Source organism: Lipophrys pholis (genome assembly GCF_963383615.2).
Source record: "Lipophrys pholis genome assembly, chromosome: 15".
Taxonomy (NCBI): domain Eukaryota; kingdom Metazoa; phylum Chordata; class Actinopteri; order Blenniiformes; family Blenniidae; genus Lipophrys; species Lipophrys pholis.
This window is the reverse complement of record NC_137642.1, coordinates 19,695,760-19,716,117: the sequence shown is the minus strand read 5'-3', so window position 1 is coordinate 19,716,117 and position 20,358 is coordinate 19,695,760. Positions and strand designations below refer to the sequence as shown.

At 44.4% G+C, this 20,358-nt stretch overlaps 1 protein-coding gene across 2 annotated transcripts in view; it reads right to left on the bottom strand.

The window, feature by feature from the left end:
• Window positions 1-434: 434 nt before the first annotated feature.
• Window positions 435-20,358, bottom strand: part of meis1b (Meis homeobox 1 b) — an 83,995-nt gene continuing 64,071 nt past the window's right edge. The window contains exons 10-13 of one of the 2 annotated variants that reach the window (XM_080481340.1): window positions 10,918-10,976; window positions 8,465-8,554; window positions 7,431-7,528; window positions 435-2,454 (exon numbers count right to left, since the gene is read on the bottom strand). In XM_080481340.1, coding sequence (XP_080337466.1) covers window positions 7,470-7,528; window positions 8,465-8,554; window positions 10,918-10,976 — 208 coding nt within the window. In that variant the 3' untranslated portion in view covers window positions 435-2,454; window positions 7,431-7,469. Of the gene's footprint in view, window positions 2,455-7,430; window positions 7,529-8,464; window positions 8,555-10,913; window positions 10,977-20,358 lie in introns of both variants that reach the window. The other variant, XM_080481341.1, reaches the window with a different exon arrangement.

Here is a 20,358-nt window from a genome sequence, read left to right as displayed (position 1 = left end):
TGCCGCCGCCGCCGCGCTTCAAGCGGAGCCCTTTGACTGCGGGCAACAAGGCGTGAGGGAGAACTAATCTTCCCATTTACGCGTTTGTAGCAATTTTACCTAAATGAATTTTAATGCCAAATGAGGGATAATTCGCTTTCTTTGCCGGGCTCCGTCTTCCCTCGCTTCCCTTGTATGTGTGAGAAAATTACACCATAACGCATGCATTAGCTGCACATTTTCCGCAGCAGAGCAGGGTTCACTTAAGTGCCTGTTCTTTAAGTATAAATGGACCTCTGCTTTCTTCAATGGGCATTTGTTGACATGTAAACAAGTTTGTGGCTAATTAAGCTTTTAAAACACCCACGCGGAGCCATTCTCCTTCCGTCCAAACGATCAGATAATGTGGTTTATATGTCATATCTGTGCACACCAATATACTTTGAGACTAGTTTGGACTTTTGTTATTTGAACAAAGTATTTATTTACAACACAGATGTACATATATACCCTTCAAAGAAAAAGCATAAGAAACATGACTTGTCTTCAAAGGAATCTTAAAGATGTGCGCAATACATGTTTGAAGCCATGGATAATGGAAGCATTGATAACGCGGGCGCGCGCGCGCACACACACACAAACCCACATCCACACCCACACACCCCCACACACACGCACACTTTTTTTTTTTTTTACATTCTCCCCTGTCTGTTGATCAGCATTACATCATCTGGTTAAATCAAAATGAATGAACTGTGGTATAAATGGTGTTTTCCCATAGCCTCGGCATCTCCCTGTTATCAGGCCATCAAACTATGAGGGGACGAGAATCCATTGGCCATGCGAGTGCTCGGCCATGTGACATAAAACACATCAATAAGACACTGGAATAGACTTTCGTAGGCCCCTCGACCACAGACACACATGGAGAAAAACAGGAAACAACATGTTTGTGGGACACACTCTTGTCGTTTCCCATCCACAGTGAGTTTTTTTTTAGATGCAGTTGTGTGGCATGTTTGTTAAACGGTTATGGTGATAGCCATTTAGACATCTATATTATGTGTCTACTCTCATGAGCAGATCGTGGAATAAAAAAAAAAAAGTAAAATAAGGATAACACCAAATGCATAAAAAAAACAACAACAAAAAAAACTAGTCGCTTTAAGAAATTTTACCTTAGGTTTCTGTGTTTGCCGTTTTTAAATTTGGTTGATCTGAAATAGTCCGATCCTTTTAAATGTAACTAAAACTTTCCACCAGTAGTGGAGCATTTTATTAAAATGATATGAAAGTATTAAACATGACCCAAGCTGGAGTTACAAGGTGCAAACAAAGTAACGGGGACTCAGATGCAGCTACAACCTGCATGTACTTGAGGGGGCTGGTTGTACTGAACGACTGAATAAGAAAAGGGCATTTGAAGAAAACGTCACAGTCACTTTTTCAATCCCCCCCCCAAAAAAGGCCTGCAAGAAAAGACTGACTGATAGAATTGTTCATTTATTCACTTTCTTCTTTTAAAAATTGCATTGTGATTCAATGGAGGGAGGGGGCAAGAGGTCAATTCTGATGGAGAGAGATGGCGTGTGCACACACACACACACACACACACACACACACACACACACACACACACACACACACACACAGTGTGGAAAGAAACCAGAAAAAAAGAGAAAAAAGTTCACATCCTTTTTTAAAAAAAAAATCTATTAGAAACAACATAATATGCAGAACAATACAATAGCATTTACAATACTTAAATTCCCAGTTCTTGTGAGAGTCCAGCGTAATTTTACAACAGTATACAGTATATTTTCTTTCTCCACTTGCCTCCCAAACTAGGGGTTGATATAGTTATACTTTTTAATTTCTTTTCTCTTGCGTTCCCTCCTTCCAGCTTTCAATCCACTATATTTTTTAAAGGGCACCTGTTTTGCTTTGTTAGTGTCCTGACACATACAGACATTGGCTTCTCTTTGGTCCAATCCCATCGTCCCAAAGAGTGGAGTGCTCCTCGCAGGAAGTCTCTTTTGCTTGCCAGAGAGTCGAGATTAAATCATCAGGTGCCACATTCACCAAAGGTACAGGCAAATGACCCACTGTGTCTCTTGTGTGTCATCAATGCTCGCAATCACAATCACTTTAATGGAGGAATCCATGTGATCCTTGTGGGCAGCTGCAAGGGCGGAGAATTCGTGTGCCCACCAGAGGAGAGGCAGGAGTCTGTCGGGACACTGGGTCACCCGTTTCGATATTCTGCACGTCACCTTTGCTGGATACACGGCCGGCGGTTTTGTAAGCAGCCACGAAGGGACTCCTTGTCGCAGATGTTAGCCGAATAAAATGTTGTAAGGTCTTCGAGGTAAACAGAAGGGTTGCTGATGGTTGTTGTCAGAAAGTCAGGGAGTCCCGTTCCCAAGCTCCACAGGCCACAGTTAGAGACGGGGTCCTCTGGTTTGCCCTGCAGGTCTGAAAAAAGAGCGACCCGATTGATTAATCAGTGATCAGTTATGCATAGGCAGTAACTGTGGTCAAGAGACTGAATGGGGACTATTCCAATGAGACAGTGTCACTGTTGTTAAATGTGATCGCTAATCTTCACAATCCTCTTCTTTATAGTATACTGATGTGTGATTTACTGCACCAATGATCTTATTTTTGTTTGACGCATAAAAGTTGACTGAATTTAAAACTCTCCCGTATGTGCAAATATCAATAATGCCTTGTAAATATGATGACACTCTGAGCAAGTTAACATGCCGTCTGTACCACAGGGGCAAATTTAACTGCAACAAAAAAAACAATCGAATGACTTAGATGTCATTAATCATTCAGTAAATACAACAATAGATCGCAATAGACTTCAGGAGGCACACTCTCATATTACAGTTCTCAGGCTGAAAGCATGTGAACACGGTAGGACACGGTAAGACCCAGGAGGAGCAGAAGAAAGTACTGCGAGCATGACACTGTGGTAATCAGGGTCAGAATATAGAGCAAAGCCTGCCCTTCACGAAACAGTGTGGACCTTCAAGGAAGACAGAGAGAGAGAGCATTGGAGGGTTTACCGAGTTAATCCTACACCCTCAGTAATGCTACTTTAACAGTAGGAGAGGAGTTAGAGACCAAACACACATGATCGACTTGAAGTGATACAGAGATCCACCGCTTAACATTTTCTGGGTAATCTGTTTAAAGAGACTTCAGGGACACTTCAATCAGCCTTTGACTTATCGTGTGGTTGTTTGGACACAACGTCTCACTAAAATCAGGTGCACACAGAAATATACATATTTATATATTTTATTTTTTTGCAATGAACAAGACTTATTTTTGTCACCAACCAACTCATTTTAACTTGCGGCATGCAATCAAAGCTGAGCCTGCAGTGTCTAATGTAAAGGAACCCATCTTTACCCTCTTCGGTCTCTACATTCCTCTCTTTAAAGCTAACAATAGCCGTCATCTATCTCTGCAGTTGGAAAGTCACCACTGAGGACCCGCGGCCATTGTTGTCAAAACCAAAGAGGAGAGGTGAGGCTCTTATAGCCGCCCGTCACCTGAGAGCGCCCGGAGCCCGTCCACGTGTTCGCCACAGACACAAGAGGGCCACTAAAGACGACACAAAGGCAGGCAGGGAAAAGGACAAGGAGGAGCATGGGGGAGGAGGACAATGGAGGAGTAAACGCCAGGGCCCTCGTTTGTTATTTGCCTCATCCATCAGCTTTCACCTGGGAGGCTGAAGTGAAATGGAGCAACATTTGTTCGAGTTTACTTTAGGTTAGGCTGGCTAGGCTCATTCAGCCTATGTGCACTGCTTACTAAACACACAGCCATGATCCATGACATTTTTAGAAGATGAAATACTGCTTATCACCAAATCAAAGCTCAGAAGTCGTCATTTGATTGAGGAGAACAACTGAACAAGAGAAAACGAGTTCAGATGAAAGCAAACCAATAAACAGCACACTAATCTGTTGATTTCTAACTCCAAGTTGTTGACGAGAACATCCTGATTACTGAAGTAAATCCATGTCGAGGGTCTAATAAATGCTATGCGTGCTTGAAAGAACACACATTGCTAATAAGGTTTTTCACTTAATAAACCAATCAATACATTGAGCTGCAAGCCTCATTTCTGAGACTCTGAGGGGGATTCCAGCGGGGCCAAATCAACAGGGACACATATTCACATGGACAATACAAGGGGGCACAAAATCCCCTTTGGGACCAGTTTTTTTTTCTCTCTCTCTAGTGTTCGTTAATAGCAGAAGTTCATTCACCAGAAAAAGAAGTTGAAGGAGGGGGGGTGACAGTGGGAGGGTTTGTGGTCGTCAGAGTTGAGGGAAGGGATCTTGACCCCTCAGCAGAAGGTTAACAAATTTGTGCTTAATGATTGGAGCAATGAATCCTGGGACAAAGGGTCTCCAGCCGAGGCCTGGCTGCAAAGGGGTTACAGGCAGCGCTCACTCAAGCGTTGTGTCCGACATTTTGGGAAAAGCTCCTCATGGGCAAGGCCAGAAAAAAAATAAAAATTCCATACGCTCAGAGCCATAATTAAATCCTCCACCCTGTGATAACTATTGTCCTAAAAACTGAAAATTACAGTTTTCAGGGGGCCGCCCCTGGCTAATTTTCTGGACGGAGGGGAAAGCAGGAGCGAGGAAGAAGGGAAAGGGGTAAGGGTCATCTGGGAGTCACTGTGGTCGCTATCAAAGGCTCAGCTCCCTTCTGCTTCACTTGCTGGGCTTCATCTCTGCTGACAGGTGTATTGTTTCGCAAGGGGATATAAGCTCTGTAATCATCATTGGGTGGAAAGCATAACGCTCTTCACTAAGCAGGACTAATTGGCTTTAGTTTTAACTAATGTTGTAGTGTGACTGTTAGGCACACCTTCTGTATCAAGGCTCAGTGCTCCCCAGCACAATAACCGCTCAATTTAGCCCCGTGGTAACAAAACCTCAACTCTGCTAATGAAAACTGCTTATAAAATATAATGAACCTGTGCGCTCTTAATCAAATAGGATCCCCCCCTTCACGTAATAACCTATTAATTTAATTGGTCATGAAAGAATATAACACATCACTTACATTTAATTGACCTAGAACGAAAAGTGGCGATATTTGACAAGCTAGCAGCTAGCATCAGCTATCTGATAGAGCTGTAAAGAGACGGCCAGTAGTGAAGAAGACGAGACATATTTCTGTCACCATCCCTCTCCCAGCTTCCCTCTTCTCCCCTCCCTCCTCCTTTCTTTCTTCCTTCCTCCTTTTAGTCTGTCTACCCCTCCCTCTTGTCATTTACTCTTCCCTCGCTTGCCATCTCTTCAGCCGCCCCTCCCTCTTTCGGTCTCTCTCTCTCTCTCTCTCTCTTCAGTCTTTTTCCCCTCCTCTGTCTGCTCGTCTTCTCTGCGCTTTGCCCGTCTCGCAGAGGATTCCTCTGGTGGCCCAATTACGAGATTCAGCAGGCAAATTGAGGCTGTTTAAAGCAAGGTCTGCTGGGAAGGCTAGCAGCTGCTGGAAAGAGGCTGCTTGGACACGGAGAACCAGCCCTCGTGTTTACACACTCGCACATAAACAGAGACGCACACATGTCTCATTTTGTAAGCGCAGCCTTTCTATTACCGCGTCTTGCTGCATTCCCAAACTGAAAGATGGTATTTCGACGCGAGATTCTTCCGCCTTTGTTTCACTTGTGGACAGTTGTGGTGGAAACAAGGGTGGCATATTTTCAGGATTGGCACTCACACATGCACGCGCATTGTGTGGAGGGTTAATGGTCTCTATTTTTGTAAACTGAATAAGTCAAATCCATTGGTCACACCTCTGGTGATGGCATATTTAATTTGGATCTAGTCAATTAGGCCCAGCTAAGCTCCATACCCTGCTGGCTACCTCCTCCATTTTGCACTAGTTTGTGTCCCCTCCCTGTGCCAGGAGTAATCCTATTACCATACACACACATGCACAAACACACACATGCACGGTTACAGAGATATGCACATATGTACACATACGCACCTCCTTGCATCATCACATGCAAGCATTTCGCATATAAATGCCTGGGTATGGTATACATGTAGTCATAAAGGTGTACACACAGGTGCACACAGATACACACCAAACAATGGTGTTTGAATACAATTGGACCCATAGCCAGGTTATACACACTGTGACAACACCAAGCCTGTATACATCCAGAATTATGTGGGAGTCTGTTTGGCCCTGGGGCGAGAGAGAGGGAAGGAAAGGGGGAGAGAGACAGAGGGAGGGGGGGTGAGAGGAAGAGAAAGAAAGTGCATGTTGGAGAAAGAGGGAGAGAGAGGCAGAGAATGATAAACAGAAAAAAAGGTGTTATGTGAAAGACATGGAAGGGGGAAATTGACAGTGAGACAAACCACAAAGAGAGAGTGAGACAGAGCGAGCATTAGAAAGAAAGACAGAAGAGAGGGGAGGGGAGGGGAGAGAGGGGAGGGGAGGGGAGAGAGGGGGTTCTCCTCTAGCTGGTTAGTGTGTGTATTAATGTGGCTCATGCATCAACAGCAACCCGGCAGATTTATGACACTTAAGGGGCGCTCACTTCTCCCTCTCTCTCTCTCTCTCCTTGCACCACCAACGACTGCTTACATTTTTGCCAATCAGTCTGTTGCCATAGCAACGTCCTACCTGCCCCCCCAGTGCCTCACCCGACTTCGCCAACTAACCCCCCCGTCCCAACCCATCCCCGCCTTCTTCCCTCCTCATCACTCCTCGACTCATTTCTTCCCCTCTTTTGCCCCACGATTAACAAAAATATTCTGTCCACAACGATCTGTAATGCTTAACTCATTTCAGTGGAGGAACTCGTACGTCAACCCGATATACTTTTTTTTAGTTAATTAAGAATCGGTCATGTCTTTTGTAGTAGGTTCATTTTCCTTTTTGTTTTTTTGTTTCTAACCCTGGTGACTGCATTTTCCCACTTCAAATAAAGAGTGTTTCGTGCTGTAGATACTGGATATGTGACAGTGCAGCAGCACGCACGCACACGCTCGCGCGCACACACACACACACACACACACACAAAGAGTTACAAGGTTGTGATCAAAGGCTCTTATCACCAGACCGAGGGTGGGAGAGTTCGACAGAGAGTAACAGAGAAAAATCAGCCTGGGAAGAACAAGGGCCTTTTTGTAACATAAACCCATTTATCTCCAAAAAATATTCATTTTGGGGAGTTGCCTTTTGCCAAACAAGAAACTCCACAATCTGAAACTCTCATAATTATTAGGATAGTTTTTATGAGTAAGAAAAATATCACGTAGAAACACAGATCGACAGCCCCTTTTGTTTATCTCCTTTTTAAAGTTGTGTGTGTGTGTGTGTGTGTGTGTGTGTGTGTGTGTGTGTGTGTGTGTGTGTGTGTGTGTGTGTGTGTGTGTGTGTGTGTGTGTGTGTGTACTTACATCCTCCTTTGTGTTGTGATTGGTCAGATTTGGGTTGGGCTACATGTAGTGCCACTGACCTTCCATGCCCATGTTCATGCCCATCCCACCCATTGGTCCTGGAAAACACAGAAACAGGGACATGAAACACAAACCCAAAGTAAAGAGTGTGTTATTTATGAGCAATCTAATTAAAGTTGTGGTATTCTGATATGAAAATGACATTTATCCAATCCATCCACGATCTATACCAGCTTTACTTGAGTTGATTTCATTGATAGTAATGAAAAGTATTTACAAACTGAAAGAGAAAACACAGATATCAGCTGTGTGTGTTGTTGGTTTTTTTTTTTATTTCACAGTGAAACTCATTTGACAGGCAGCAGAGCGGCAGAGCACAGTGGAAGCAGCAGGGTGAGATGTGGTGTGAAGGTGGAGAGGCGGGGTGAGGGGTGGTTAAGTAGCCTGCCAGTTTATCCAAACCTGCTGACTTTGAGTGGAGGGTGAGATAGGGTTAGAGTCTTGAGAGAATCCCACAAAACAGGGATAGAGGAGGAGGAGAGGAGCTTAAGGACAAACTCTGGGATTAGACCTGATGGCGTGAGAGAGGGAGGGAGAGAGAGAGAGAGAGAGAGACAGAGAGAGAGGGAGCAGGAGAGGAGTAGGAGTTAGGAAGGAGGTGGTTGTGTAATGTGATTGACCACACCTGTTCTGGTGGGTGTATTTGGGGAGCAGGGAGGTAAGCAGTGAGTGTACTTTATGTGCCTTTATTGCTGTTTGAGGGTGAACACACTGCACATGTTACACCTAAACCACTACAAAGCAAATCCAACTCAAATGAAGTGTTCCTGTGTAGAAAATGCAAGTAGCGTTCACCAGCATGTCAGATCACGTATGAAACATGGGGACACCGTAAGCTGGAAGATTAAGAAAGGAGATATGTGTGCTCGACTCGCGAACACAAAGGCATGAAAATGAGCTAACAGCAGCAAGCAAAGGAAGATGGGTAGAGCGAGGGAGGAAAGAAAGGGACAGACACGCAGAGAAAGCCTTACCAGGTGGTCTGATTCCCATGTGCTGCTGGCCGTCCATGACGAAGCCCCCCATCGGCTGGCCATCTGGATTGTAGGGAGCTCCTTGACTTACTGTGGATGGAGGGTAAGACGGGGAGGGAGGGATAGAGGGATTGGAGGGAGGGAACAGAGTGGTCAATTAGTGCTTTTAATTAAGGCTCAGTGGCCGAAGCGGGATCATCTGTTGGCTGGTGCACGCACACGAAGCCGCTGTTGTCTTTCAACGTCATTCTGCTCAATGTCTCTGCAGCCGGCTCTCCACCGTAAGCCGCTGGTAGACTTTAATGCGTCTAAATGCTCTAATAGGGATCGGACTGAGAGCTCCACACACACACGACGGTACTCCTGAGACACACGGGGACTTTTGTTTTAAAATGACGCCTGAGCCATCTGGAGGAGGTGTCAACAGTTGATTACTGAAGTGACCATTAGCAAAGCAACGCGGCGTGTTAGCGGTGCTGCGGCGCTTGAGCAAAGGCTTTGCTTCATAACACACACTTGCCTTTTTTTTCTTTTTTTCAAGCTTCCTGACACTTGCATCTATATTGTCGATCAACTTCTGTTCATTTAATTTCAGTTTCACGATATGCAAATACTTCTAATATATTCAACTACTGCCAGGTGCTGGTGAATTATATAAAGTAGTACATAAGATGGTTGGATGGTTTGGTGCGTTCAAACATTTTTCTATGTTTTAAGTGGCATTTGTACAGAGAAACAAGCGAAAGAGATTTGCTTTAAAGCCGAAGTGCTACATTTATTGCAGTTGAGGCACCTCACATGACTCCGCATGGCTTCATAAATCCCCTTTGTGTTTGTGCAAAAGGAATATATTCACATTTGATACACTTTTACCAAAAACTATAATATCAAGAGACAGTCAATCTTCTCTGGCGTAGTGATTCTCTTTAGACTAGTATTGACAAAAGCTTGTTGCTTCTCAGGCTGCACAATTTCTGAACCCTTTAATATGCGTGATTTCAATAACTCCCTATCACAGCATGCTATTGGAATCTTGCCAGCGAAGAGTTCAACTGCAACATCTGACTGGAACCGAGTGTCCTTGTCTGGATGTCAGTTGTGTTTTGTCCGCTGATCTTATTAAAATAAAGAGTAATCTCCAGTTACTTTTATTCAAAGACGAAGTTATTTCACGTTTCGTAGCTTTTAACTTAGCAGTGTCATCCTGCAGGCTGGATTGGGCTGGTTTTGGCCCCTGGGCTATATGTCTGACATCTCTGCTTTAAAGCATCAAGCATCTTTCTCATCAAATAAGTAATGCTTTAAAAGTAAACTCCTAAAACACACACAGGACTTTAGAATAAAATCAACATTATGTTATTATCTTGAACAGTTGAAGGCTTATATCCAATCCCTGCCAGCTGAGGGACTACTTTGCTTGTCATGTAGAACAAAATGGCATTTTTGCATTAGTTCTGCATTGTTTTTGAATGTATAATTGCACATATGATCAAAGAAAAAACGAACTCCATGCCAAAGCTGTGATCATTTCCCCTTTATGGCAACAATAAGTCATTCTTGCTGAATGGCCCCAGAAGCTGGTACGACCTAAACGCTCGGTCTAATAAATACTACCTCTAACTGAGCAGCGACGATAAGTGAAACCTGATAGGGTTCCTATTTTTTGCTGGCCTCCATTGTTCTTGCTCTCATAGAAATCCACTTACCTTCGATTTAGGCTGTTTCGGGGTCAGTCAAGCAAAAGCAGGACCTCAGCCCCACTGAATGCCTTTGAACTTTACTGCGCCCCTAATGCCACCCTGACCTTTGACCCCTATTACAGGTAATAAAGTTTACGGCAGTCCAAACCAAGCCATGCACCAGGGGGACCGCTCACTCGCTCCCTGAAACAGCCGCAAATAGGGTTGAGGGAGGGTGTTTAAAGGAGTGGGGGGGGGTTTAAAACAGGTCTGGAGCCAAAAAGCCAAACAACGGTCAACCCAAAAAAAGAAACGGGCGTAGTTGTCTCTATGTTATGGTTTAAGACCGGGAGGAGGGACTGTTTTTTTTCTTTTTGCCTGGTGGGTAAGAAAAGGGGGAGGCACGGGGTTAGGGGGGGGCACTGAACTTTACTGAGAACACAGCTAGTTCTGTTTACATGATAAGAAAGAAAATAAAAACCATTCATAAATATGCTTAATTTCAGCCAAATGATTGCTTTTCATAATTTTTTAATTCGTTTTCCACAACAAATCGCATGTCAACACTGATTAATAGTTGCAGTTAATGTTAAAATTTGGCTCTTGTTTTTAGTGGTCAGTCACGACAACGGAGGGAAAGTCCCTGACAGTTTGGGGCATTCCAAGAACGAGGGGCACCGGTCCTGTATTTACCAGCTGAGGGGCCTCCGGGTGCATGGAGTGTGGACGGCTTTCGCTTGCGCGACTGGACTACTGTAACAATAGGAGACTTGCCTGCACGGTTTGACTGGTCGATCATGGGCTGGACTATTCTCCTCCTTGCGTTAATGAACCTGTAGAAGATGCAGAGAGGGAGGGAGAGAAAAAGGAAGGAGAAAAAAAAGTGTGTGAGTGCATTGCCCAAAAGAAAACAAAACTGCTGACTAATATCTTAAAAATCTTGGCACAGAGCACAAAAACAGACACACTGCCAAATCATCCTCTTTCCCCTTGCTAACCATAAGAGTGATATGAAGCAATTATTCTCCTCTAATCAAACTGTCCTGGTGAAGCCTCAATAGAGCCTCAATAGAGCCTCAATAGAGCCTCAATAGAGCCTTGATAGAGCCATAGCGAAAGTCACATCTTAACAACTTAATAACCGGGGCATTTGTGTTTGAAAATGCACAACTCCATGACTTGTACAAACTTGCACAGCCCCGCCGTACACACAGTCACACTGAACACTGGGGTCTTTGTGGGGCGAGGCTCAACCAGGATTTTCTCTCTCCCTGTTTGAAACATTTGAGCCCATCTCACTTCGTTGGAGATGTTCCACCTCGCGACGAGCCGAGATTGCTGACTGTTTAACACACTTGGCTCCAGGCATGTCGGTGTTGGTTTTGCTGCTGACAGAAACGCGTCACGTTGCCACCGGTGGGAGGCATTGTTTTGGGGCGATACTTTGCTAAGACAGGTGACCATGTGTTATTCTGTGACAGCAGGAGCTTTTATTAGTGTGTGTGTGTTTTCACAGGAGCAAGATTCTGTTCGGGCAGCCTCGCGCTCACCTCTTTACTCCATGACCTCCTATAAAAGTGCACAGTCAGGCTATTTATTGTGTGTGTGTATGTGTGCACGTGTACACACACACACACACACACACACACACACACACACACACACACACACACACACACACACACACACAGTTTTTGCTTGCTTTTTAGGGACATTGCTTTGACTTACATTCATTTCAACACTTTATAAGGGGCGCTCTCTTCAAACATGGAAACTGAAAATGTCAAATGTCAATCCTAAAATGTTGTCCAAGAATGTATATCTATTTTTTTTTTTTTTTTTTTTAAATCTCCAAATGGGTTTCAGATAATCTTAAAAGAAATGCCTCAACATTACTGAATGCTACTGCCACAAACTGGGAGCAGGTAACACCATCGTGTTCATACAATTGTGAGGATTATTACAAATAATCAGCATAACTATAATACCTATTTTCTATTATTTCCACGAATTTACAATTGTTTGTCTGGCAAACAGATAAAGAGATGTGCAAGTTACCAAATATTGTCACTTTGATGATGGATGGTTAACAAATGTAATGTCAGAGTGGAAACCTTAAATTACATCTTCATGCTAAAAATGTAAAGTTTTTCCTCATGGCAACTAAATGTCAGTCCCTGTGAGGACAAAGAGTCGTCATATTGTGAGTGTGAAGTGATTCCCCACCACAGCAATTAACACACACACATTCACACACATACACACAGTCTCGATCTCGCTCCCGCTCCTGCATTTATTCACGCCCTTGCACACACTCACATAAGCGGTGCTCTGGCCTTGGTCAGCCTAACCCCTTGTGAAATGACCCTTTGACCTGTAATGACCCCAAGGAGAGAGGGCTCTTGGGGCTTCTGACTTGATTTATGTGTTCCTGCTGTTGCCCCACCGGACACTTCTATTTCATCTCTGAAAGGGGAGTATTAGCTGAACTTTAAGGAAACAATGGTCGGGCTGCACTTCTGAAGCTGGAAAACAGAGCGTTTAAAAGCTCCGGGGAGGGAGGAACAGAAACAAAAGGACACTAGCAAGCTGCATCAATTTGACCCTTAATCACCAAATGGAGCTTTCCTGCCGTCATCTATTTAATATTCCTTCTTCATAACAGATTTATGGCGTGCCTCCTTTTTCTTTTTTTCCTGCGTGCTATTTATCCTGTGTCATATTCTGAAGATGGAGCTGCAAGAAAATGAAGAGACAGAGGGTGGCAGAGACAGATAGCAAAAGGAATACTGGCTGGTTGCAAGAGTAATTGTTACCATGCGTTGTTTTTCTGTAATTGCATTTTTTATTTTATTTTGTAAGCCGATTTGGAATCATCATTCATGATTTGACAGGAGGCGTTTTGTGAGGCAAAATAAGCTGCAAAAAAAAAAAGGGGGGGAGATTTTGTGAGGATCATTTAAGCGTTTGAGCTCGGGGCTTTGGCAGGTTTGTTCCATATTTGTTACAATAAAGTTTGCTGAATTGGAATTTCAGAGGGGGACAGACAGAAAATAGAAAGAACAAGCTAGGAATGCAAGAATCCACTGACATGGCAGAGCACCATCAAATGAGGGAACGTCTGGAGTTTTATCACCAACCCCCCCCCCCCCCCCCCTCCACTCCCCACCGCTGTTACCCTGTTTTGCTGGGGGAGATATGGGAGGGAGGACCGAGGGGTGGAGGGAGGGAGGGAGGGAGGGAGAGAGAGAGGGAGAGGGCAAGGAAGGCTGAGGAGGCCTGGGCATTCCTTCAACTCTCCTCTGCTCTCTGAGTCCTTTACAGAAGGACGAGGTCAACTTGAGGCCAGCATTGGCTAACTGTTGACCTCTCTTTCTCCTCACCTCCTGCCTCCCATCTCTCCAAGCCCCTGTTCGTCCTCTCTCCCACTTTTCTTTCCTTCCTCTTCTCTCTTGTCTCATAAAACATGGTTCCTCTATCTAACACTGAAAAAACAAAAATGCAAAGAAGCATGTTTTGGCCAATCGGTGTGCACTCTTTAGGGAGTCTGTCATTTGCTGGGACAATATCTGCTCATCAGGGACGTTAATATAAAGTACATATGTTTTTCACTCAAGGAATTAAAAAAGAATGATGTGTTGATGAAGTATTAATCCTGCTGCTACGTAGGAATGCTACTTCAAAAACAACAACAGTGACTCTGCCTCTCTCTGTATCTGCTTCCTTCTCCTACTCAACCCCCCCCCCCTTATCATTCCCTCCCTGTATGGTGGAAACTGGCAGTCCACCTCCTAGTAACGAATCTACAGTCTGACCCCCGTGCCCACCCCCCTCCTCTCAAAAACTCTTGCCGGTTTCCTGTCCCTGTCGTCCCCATATCTGAGGCCAGATGCACCATGGGGGCTGGAACAAAGGATAAAATGCCTCTCATAATAGCAGCCAGGGGAATGGAGCGATGGTGAGTGAGAGAGAGGGGGAAAGGAAAAAAAAAAGAAAACGCAAAGGGCTCTGGTCTGCAGACCAGACACTCTTGCTGTGACGGTTAATAAGCTGACAGAGAGAAAGACTGTGAGAGGGAGAGGTTGGAGTGAGGGACATGGAGATGGAGGGAAAGGAGGGGAATCCAGATAGAGGATGTAAGAAAGGGAGAAAACTCGAAGAGATTTAAAGAGCGATGGAGGGACAGAAGGGGAGAGAGGAGAAAAGCGAAGTGGGGCTTCACCTTTTCACGACCCCTGGGTGCTATAGGGCCAGTGTTTATGGCCTGTTCATTCCCCTGCCTCCCATCACAACACAATGAGCGGCACTATTCAGCTCCACTCCATGCAACAATAGCTGGGTTATTTTGGCGTGACACACCACTGGTGGTGTGCCTAAAGTTGTGCAGAAAAGCACCAAAAGACATGGAGAATGAAGGGACACAAGTACAGATTTAAAAAAAAAAAAAAAAAAAAAAAAGAAGAGGCCTTGTGAAGTTCAGGGAATCCAACATGGTTTCAGCCCAGTCAGGGGTGTGATCTGGATTCCCAGCAGGGGCACACATGTTTGACATATGCGTGCACCCATGATACAGTGGATCAAAAACCCTGTCGGCCATATGCTATGCCTCAACTAGAAGGCGTTAAAGTCATGTGAGGAGACCGAGCAGGTTATAGTCTTCATCACTTTGTTCGATGTATTTCTCCTTCTGAGATTGCTAATGTCTAGATTAATTCTGCAGCCCCTCTCCCTCCTTCACTGGAAAAAAGTGGAACTGATTGCGACGGCGTCTGCCAAGCCCTTGCTAATGTCCTATTCTCATTACACCCGAGACACACACACACACACACACACACACACACACACACACACACACACACACACACACACACACACACACACACACACACTCACACACACACACACACACACACACACACACACACACACACACACACACACACACACACACACACACACACACACACACACACACACACACACAGACATGCTAAGCCAAGTCAGTTGCACACAGGTGTACATGAAGCGCACGTGAAATGCCCAATTAAAAGCAAGAAATTGTCTTTTTCATCAGCTGCCTTTGTTGCGTGACCAATTAGGGGATAATTTAATAACGAGCAGTGGAAAGATGCAGATTGGATATACAAAAGGTTACTCTGCAAGCTCATTGATTTAAATTCATGCGGAGTTCTCAATATCTGTGGCACACATACTCACACATGCACATCTCCTGAGCCTGCCACCCATATTATATTAGTAATGTGAGACACACTGACACACGTAAAGGCGCACGTTCGTACACACACGCGTCCTTGGCACTCACTACCAATATTACATTAGTAATCTGAGAGAATTTGCGCACACACACACACACACACACGCACACACACACACACACACACACGCACACACACACACACACACACACACACACACACACCACATTTACACACTACTGGATATTTCAGCATCACATACATGCATCAGGGCTTGATAGTGTATTCCTGCACATAGGTTTACATGCATATTCAAGTCTGAGACTTGCTTAAAATACCTGTAACACTCCTCCTGGCTGCCAATCAATACGATTTAAAAGCACTCAAAAGAAATTGTGTTCTGACGGTTAGAGTCATGTAGCCTATCATCAGGTTGTCACATCGATTGTCTGCTGCGCAACCACAATTAACGCCTGGCCCATATATCCTTCCTGCACACAGCTGACACACGTGCAGATGCATACACATTAATACCAAGATGGGCAAAGTACGTTCATTGCATAATTACTACACAAGGAAAAAAGAAATGCACATACCGCACCTCAGTAGCGTCCGCAAGTCATCAGATAAATTATACTGCACTGTGCGCCCCATTCCCATTCCTCAGTCACACATTCATCCCACTATAACTTTATTATCCCATCCTGTGTCCCAGCACATTTCCATCTTCCTAAGTAATTAGTTACTTTATTATAGAGCTCACATATTCTCTTATGCACAGCTGGGGGTCACAAAGCATTTGTGTGCTTGTGCCTGCACTGTGTGTGTGTGTGTGTGTGTGCGTGTACATGTATGCGAGCACACTTCATGTGGGTGTGTGAGGGAACAGCAGTTATGAGTTTCTCTCTTTGCTCTCCTCAGTTGCAGAGTTAACCCATAAATCACTTTCTTCTCATTTCTTCACACATCTCCCTCCCTCCCTCGTTTCCCTGCTCTCCTCGATGGAGTCACTCCCAGGTCAGATGGAAGGATTTAGATGATTCAGATTGACTTAAATAAACCAACACAGCCGTTTGCATCCATTTGCAACACGCACTCTCATATAGCACACATGCATGCACACATTTGCCCACAAATCCACAAAAGAAAAGGGGCAGTGTTGAACAATGAACACAAAACTAATGCAATAATGAGTCACTGGTTTTCTTTCCCCACTGGCTTTCACTATATTGAAATTGCTTTTATAGAGTTTGCAAGGTTTGTAAACGGGCCAGTGCTGTTCAAACAGCTTAGCTGTATTCGCTGTACAAAACACTATTGACATATGTCACGGCGATAGTGAATGTAAAAGAGGAAGGAAACATTTTTCAGCAATGTTTTGTTGTGAAATATCCTATTCTATTCATCCTCCTGACATTGTGAGACTTTTTGGGGGTTCAGAGCAAAGCGGCCTCAAGAGTTGAGTCTGCACGCCGAATATTGAGCTGAGAAACCACATCGTTCCTAATTTCTCTAAGCTGCTCTCAACAAGTACAAACACCTACAAGCGTACACACAGTAACGAGGCGCACACATCGGAGCTGCAAGCACTCACTTGTCAGCGCGTAACATCATTCTCACATTCTCAATGCTTTCCCAAAAGCTGCCAGGTCCTATCAAAACTGCCGCAAATAACTATACATCACACACGTTCTGGATACCAAATCCGCAACCAGATCTTACTCATGACTGTGTGTGTACTTGTCAGTCGCCTCTGACGGGAAGAAAACTGATATGCATTACAAAATGATGGGCCATTTGCATATAACTTCAGGGTTAGTTGTGTCACTGCGAGAGGCGTAAACACACATACTTGTTTGCACGTGCGGGAACATATGAAAACCATACGGATCACACAAACACACACAAACACACACACACACACACACACAGAGACAGACACACACACAGACACAACACAGTACAGTTGAAGCGAGGTCATGATGGAGTTACATGACACAGTGAGGCTGTTATGAGACAAGAGGCCTGTGTTTTGAGTCAGCACAACATACACGGCTTTCTTGGCGAGCGGATCGTTCCTGAACCGTCTCCAAATGCATGCACAGCTATGTCCAGGCACACCCACCGACACACAGACGCATGCAGTGCATGCAGGTCTGCTGATCCAGCTCCTAATAACATGAGGGGGGATTAGCAGGATCCAGTGCCACATATGGAGGGAAACTTAAGAAAACAGTGTGAAATTTAAAAGGAGCTTTAGACTGAGAACAGCCAAGGGGTCACTTAATCCCCATTACTGCACACACATAAATGGAAGTATGTACACATGCGCGCACGCACGCACACACACACGCTGCACTACCCAAGAGCCCAGTGTCCATTAAAAGAGCCATGAATCTACCACTAAAGCTGGTTTTACAGAGTGGAGCAACAGGCTGGGTGACACGCACACGGGAGAAGAGCTCTGTGTGTGTGCGTGCGTGCGTGCTTGCGCTTGTGTGTGTGTGTGTGTTATAGTGTGTATGTGTGTGTCCATGACAACCAGGTGCCTCTCAGACTTACATGGAGGAAATGTTGGCCACTTGAAAAACATATATGAACTCATTGGCAGTGAGTGAGCTGGCTTTGCAACACTCATTGACTTCTAAATGGGACTTGCCAAAAGGCAAAGTATAAACAGTGGGTGGGGGAGACTGGGATAGTAGCGAGACAGTGAGGAAAGCACTTCATATAAGACAAAACAGAAGAAAAAAAAGTATTTTTGAAACTGAATTTAGGACATTGGGTTTGTGACTGGAGCTGTCACATGTGACTCCAGTCACTCTTCTTTATCTCTGTTCCTGCTTCCCTTCACACACATTCACACAGTCTTGGAAACAGGCAGGCAGTCATCCATCAATGCCACAGAGAGGGTATGGCTTGAAGCCCGGCTTTACCCAGAAACAACATGGCTGTCCACTCCACAAACACAACACTGGACGGAGCCTGCGTCCTTTAGCCTTCGGGCTTGGATTGAAATGTGTGCGAGTCTCTGTGTGTCGCTCTGGTGCGCGTGTGAAAGCTCTGTCAGCATTGCTCCACTTGTGCATGTGTGTGTGTGTGTTTCGGCTTCAGAGGCAGGTCTTGAAATATATTTGTTTTAAAAAAAAAAAACCCTGCCACCATCAGAAAAAAAATTTAATAAAAAAAAAATCTGGGTTTGGACACAGATGACCGCAGTGTCACACAGAGCCAGTATTGCTGACAGGGCTTGCAGTGACGACTGTTGTGAACAAGAACTGGTTGACCTAAATCCCGCCCTGCCTCCCATACTGCCCGTGTCATATCCTGTCTCTGCGCGTGTCACTTCCCCCCGCTGGCTCACAGCAGCCATCGCTATGGGGATCCCTTCGCCTGCCCAGAAACTAGCGAATGACATTTTTAGGCAGTGGACGTCCACAGTCAGCAAACAGTAAATGAGCAGAAATGAGCAAAACAGAGTCACAATTTGAGTTTTTCTAATTACTATAACTATATCAAGGAAATTGCTATTTTTGGTAAATGTACATGTCATGGCATGTCTGATACTACTCTCATAGGGTATCTAGCAAATGTTAAAATGATGACTTATGCTATACACTACTCACAGTAACATAAAAACTGAGGTTTTGAGCCTCTTTTCTCTGCTTTAACTGATTGATGTGTATGATTTTCCCTTTCACTATCCATCCTTTACACAGTGTTATTCAACGTAGGGGTTGCAGGGGGCTCAAGTCAATCCCAGCTGTGAAGGCAGGGTCCACCCTGAGCAGATTACTAGTCCATCATGGGACAAGCAGAGACAGACACATAATCACATTCACAGCTAAATTTAAAGCAACCTCAAATGCCTGTTTTTTTGACTGTGGGCCCCCAGAGAACACGAACACACACACACACACACACACACACACACACACACACACACACACACACACACACACACACACACACACACACACACACACACACACACACACACACACACACACACACACACACACACACACACACACACACACACAACAGGTGAGTCTGGTTCTGCTGGTGGTTTCTTTGAGGCTTCTCCCTCTTTACTTGCTCAGGTTGGTTTTGTTTTCCTCCTATATATTTTATTAGAACATAAAGTGTTATGAATTGGTGCTAAATAGTCAAAACTGAAAATATTCTTCAAAATAAGAAACATGAAAAATACTCCTGATGGAATGTGCCGTAGCTACACATACAACTTGTGCAGGTAACGTGTGTGCAATGTGTCTAGTAACACATATTTTGTGTACTTTTCTTCGCAAATAATATGTTATATCATAGATTCTTTTTTTTCTAGAAATATGTGAGAAATTATTCCCAATTAGAGATATTATCTAGCTATAAATTTAGGACTTTTTGAGGTTTTGACAGCTTTATATTCAACAATGGATTTATATACATTGCATACAATAGTATTTATTGCTAATTTACTTGAAAAGTCCCACTAAAGTGCAAAAGAATATGCCTTTTCCAAGTATTTCCACGAATTCCCTATAAAGGTTTAATAAGACATTTTAGGATACAGAATATGTGTCTGATGTCTGAATGAGTCCATCTCATTAATATTGGCAGACAGTCGCCACATGTGTGTCAGTGCCAGCAAACATTCTCATTATATGCTTGATCGACAAATCCTTTACATCCGAGCGTCGTTCATTTAAACTGCATTAAATCAGAGTTAGTCCTCTGTCTAGTAATTGTAAAAGCTACCATCCTATTTCTTATTTTTACTCTGGAGATCCACTTTAGGCACAAAACGCTCACTCTGTGTCCTGCTGAATCACTACAGAACTGTGTTTGATCAACACAAGCCAACATCAGTGTGAGAACAACAAGCGAGTGATGGCGACCAGTGTGACGACGACCATGTGCACTCCAACACAGGTCCCGGCATTCACATTCTGCCGCCCTTTCATGTTTCGGACCCCCTGCCCACCCCCCCGCTCTCCTG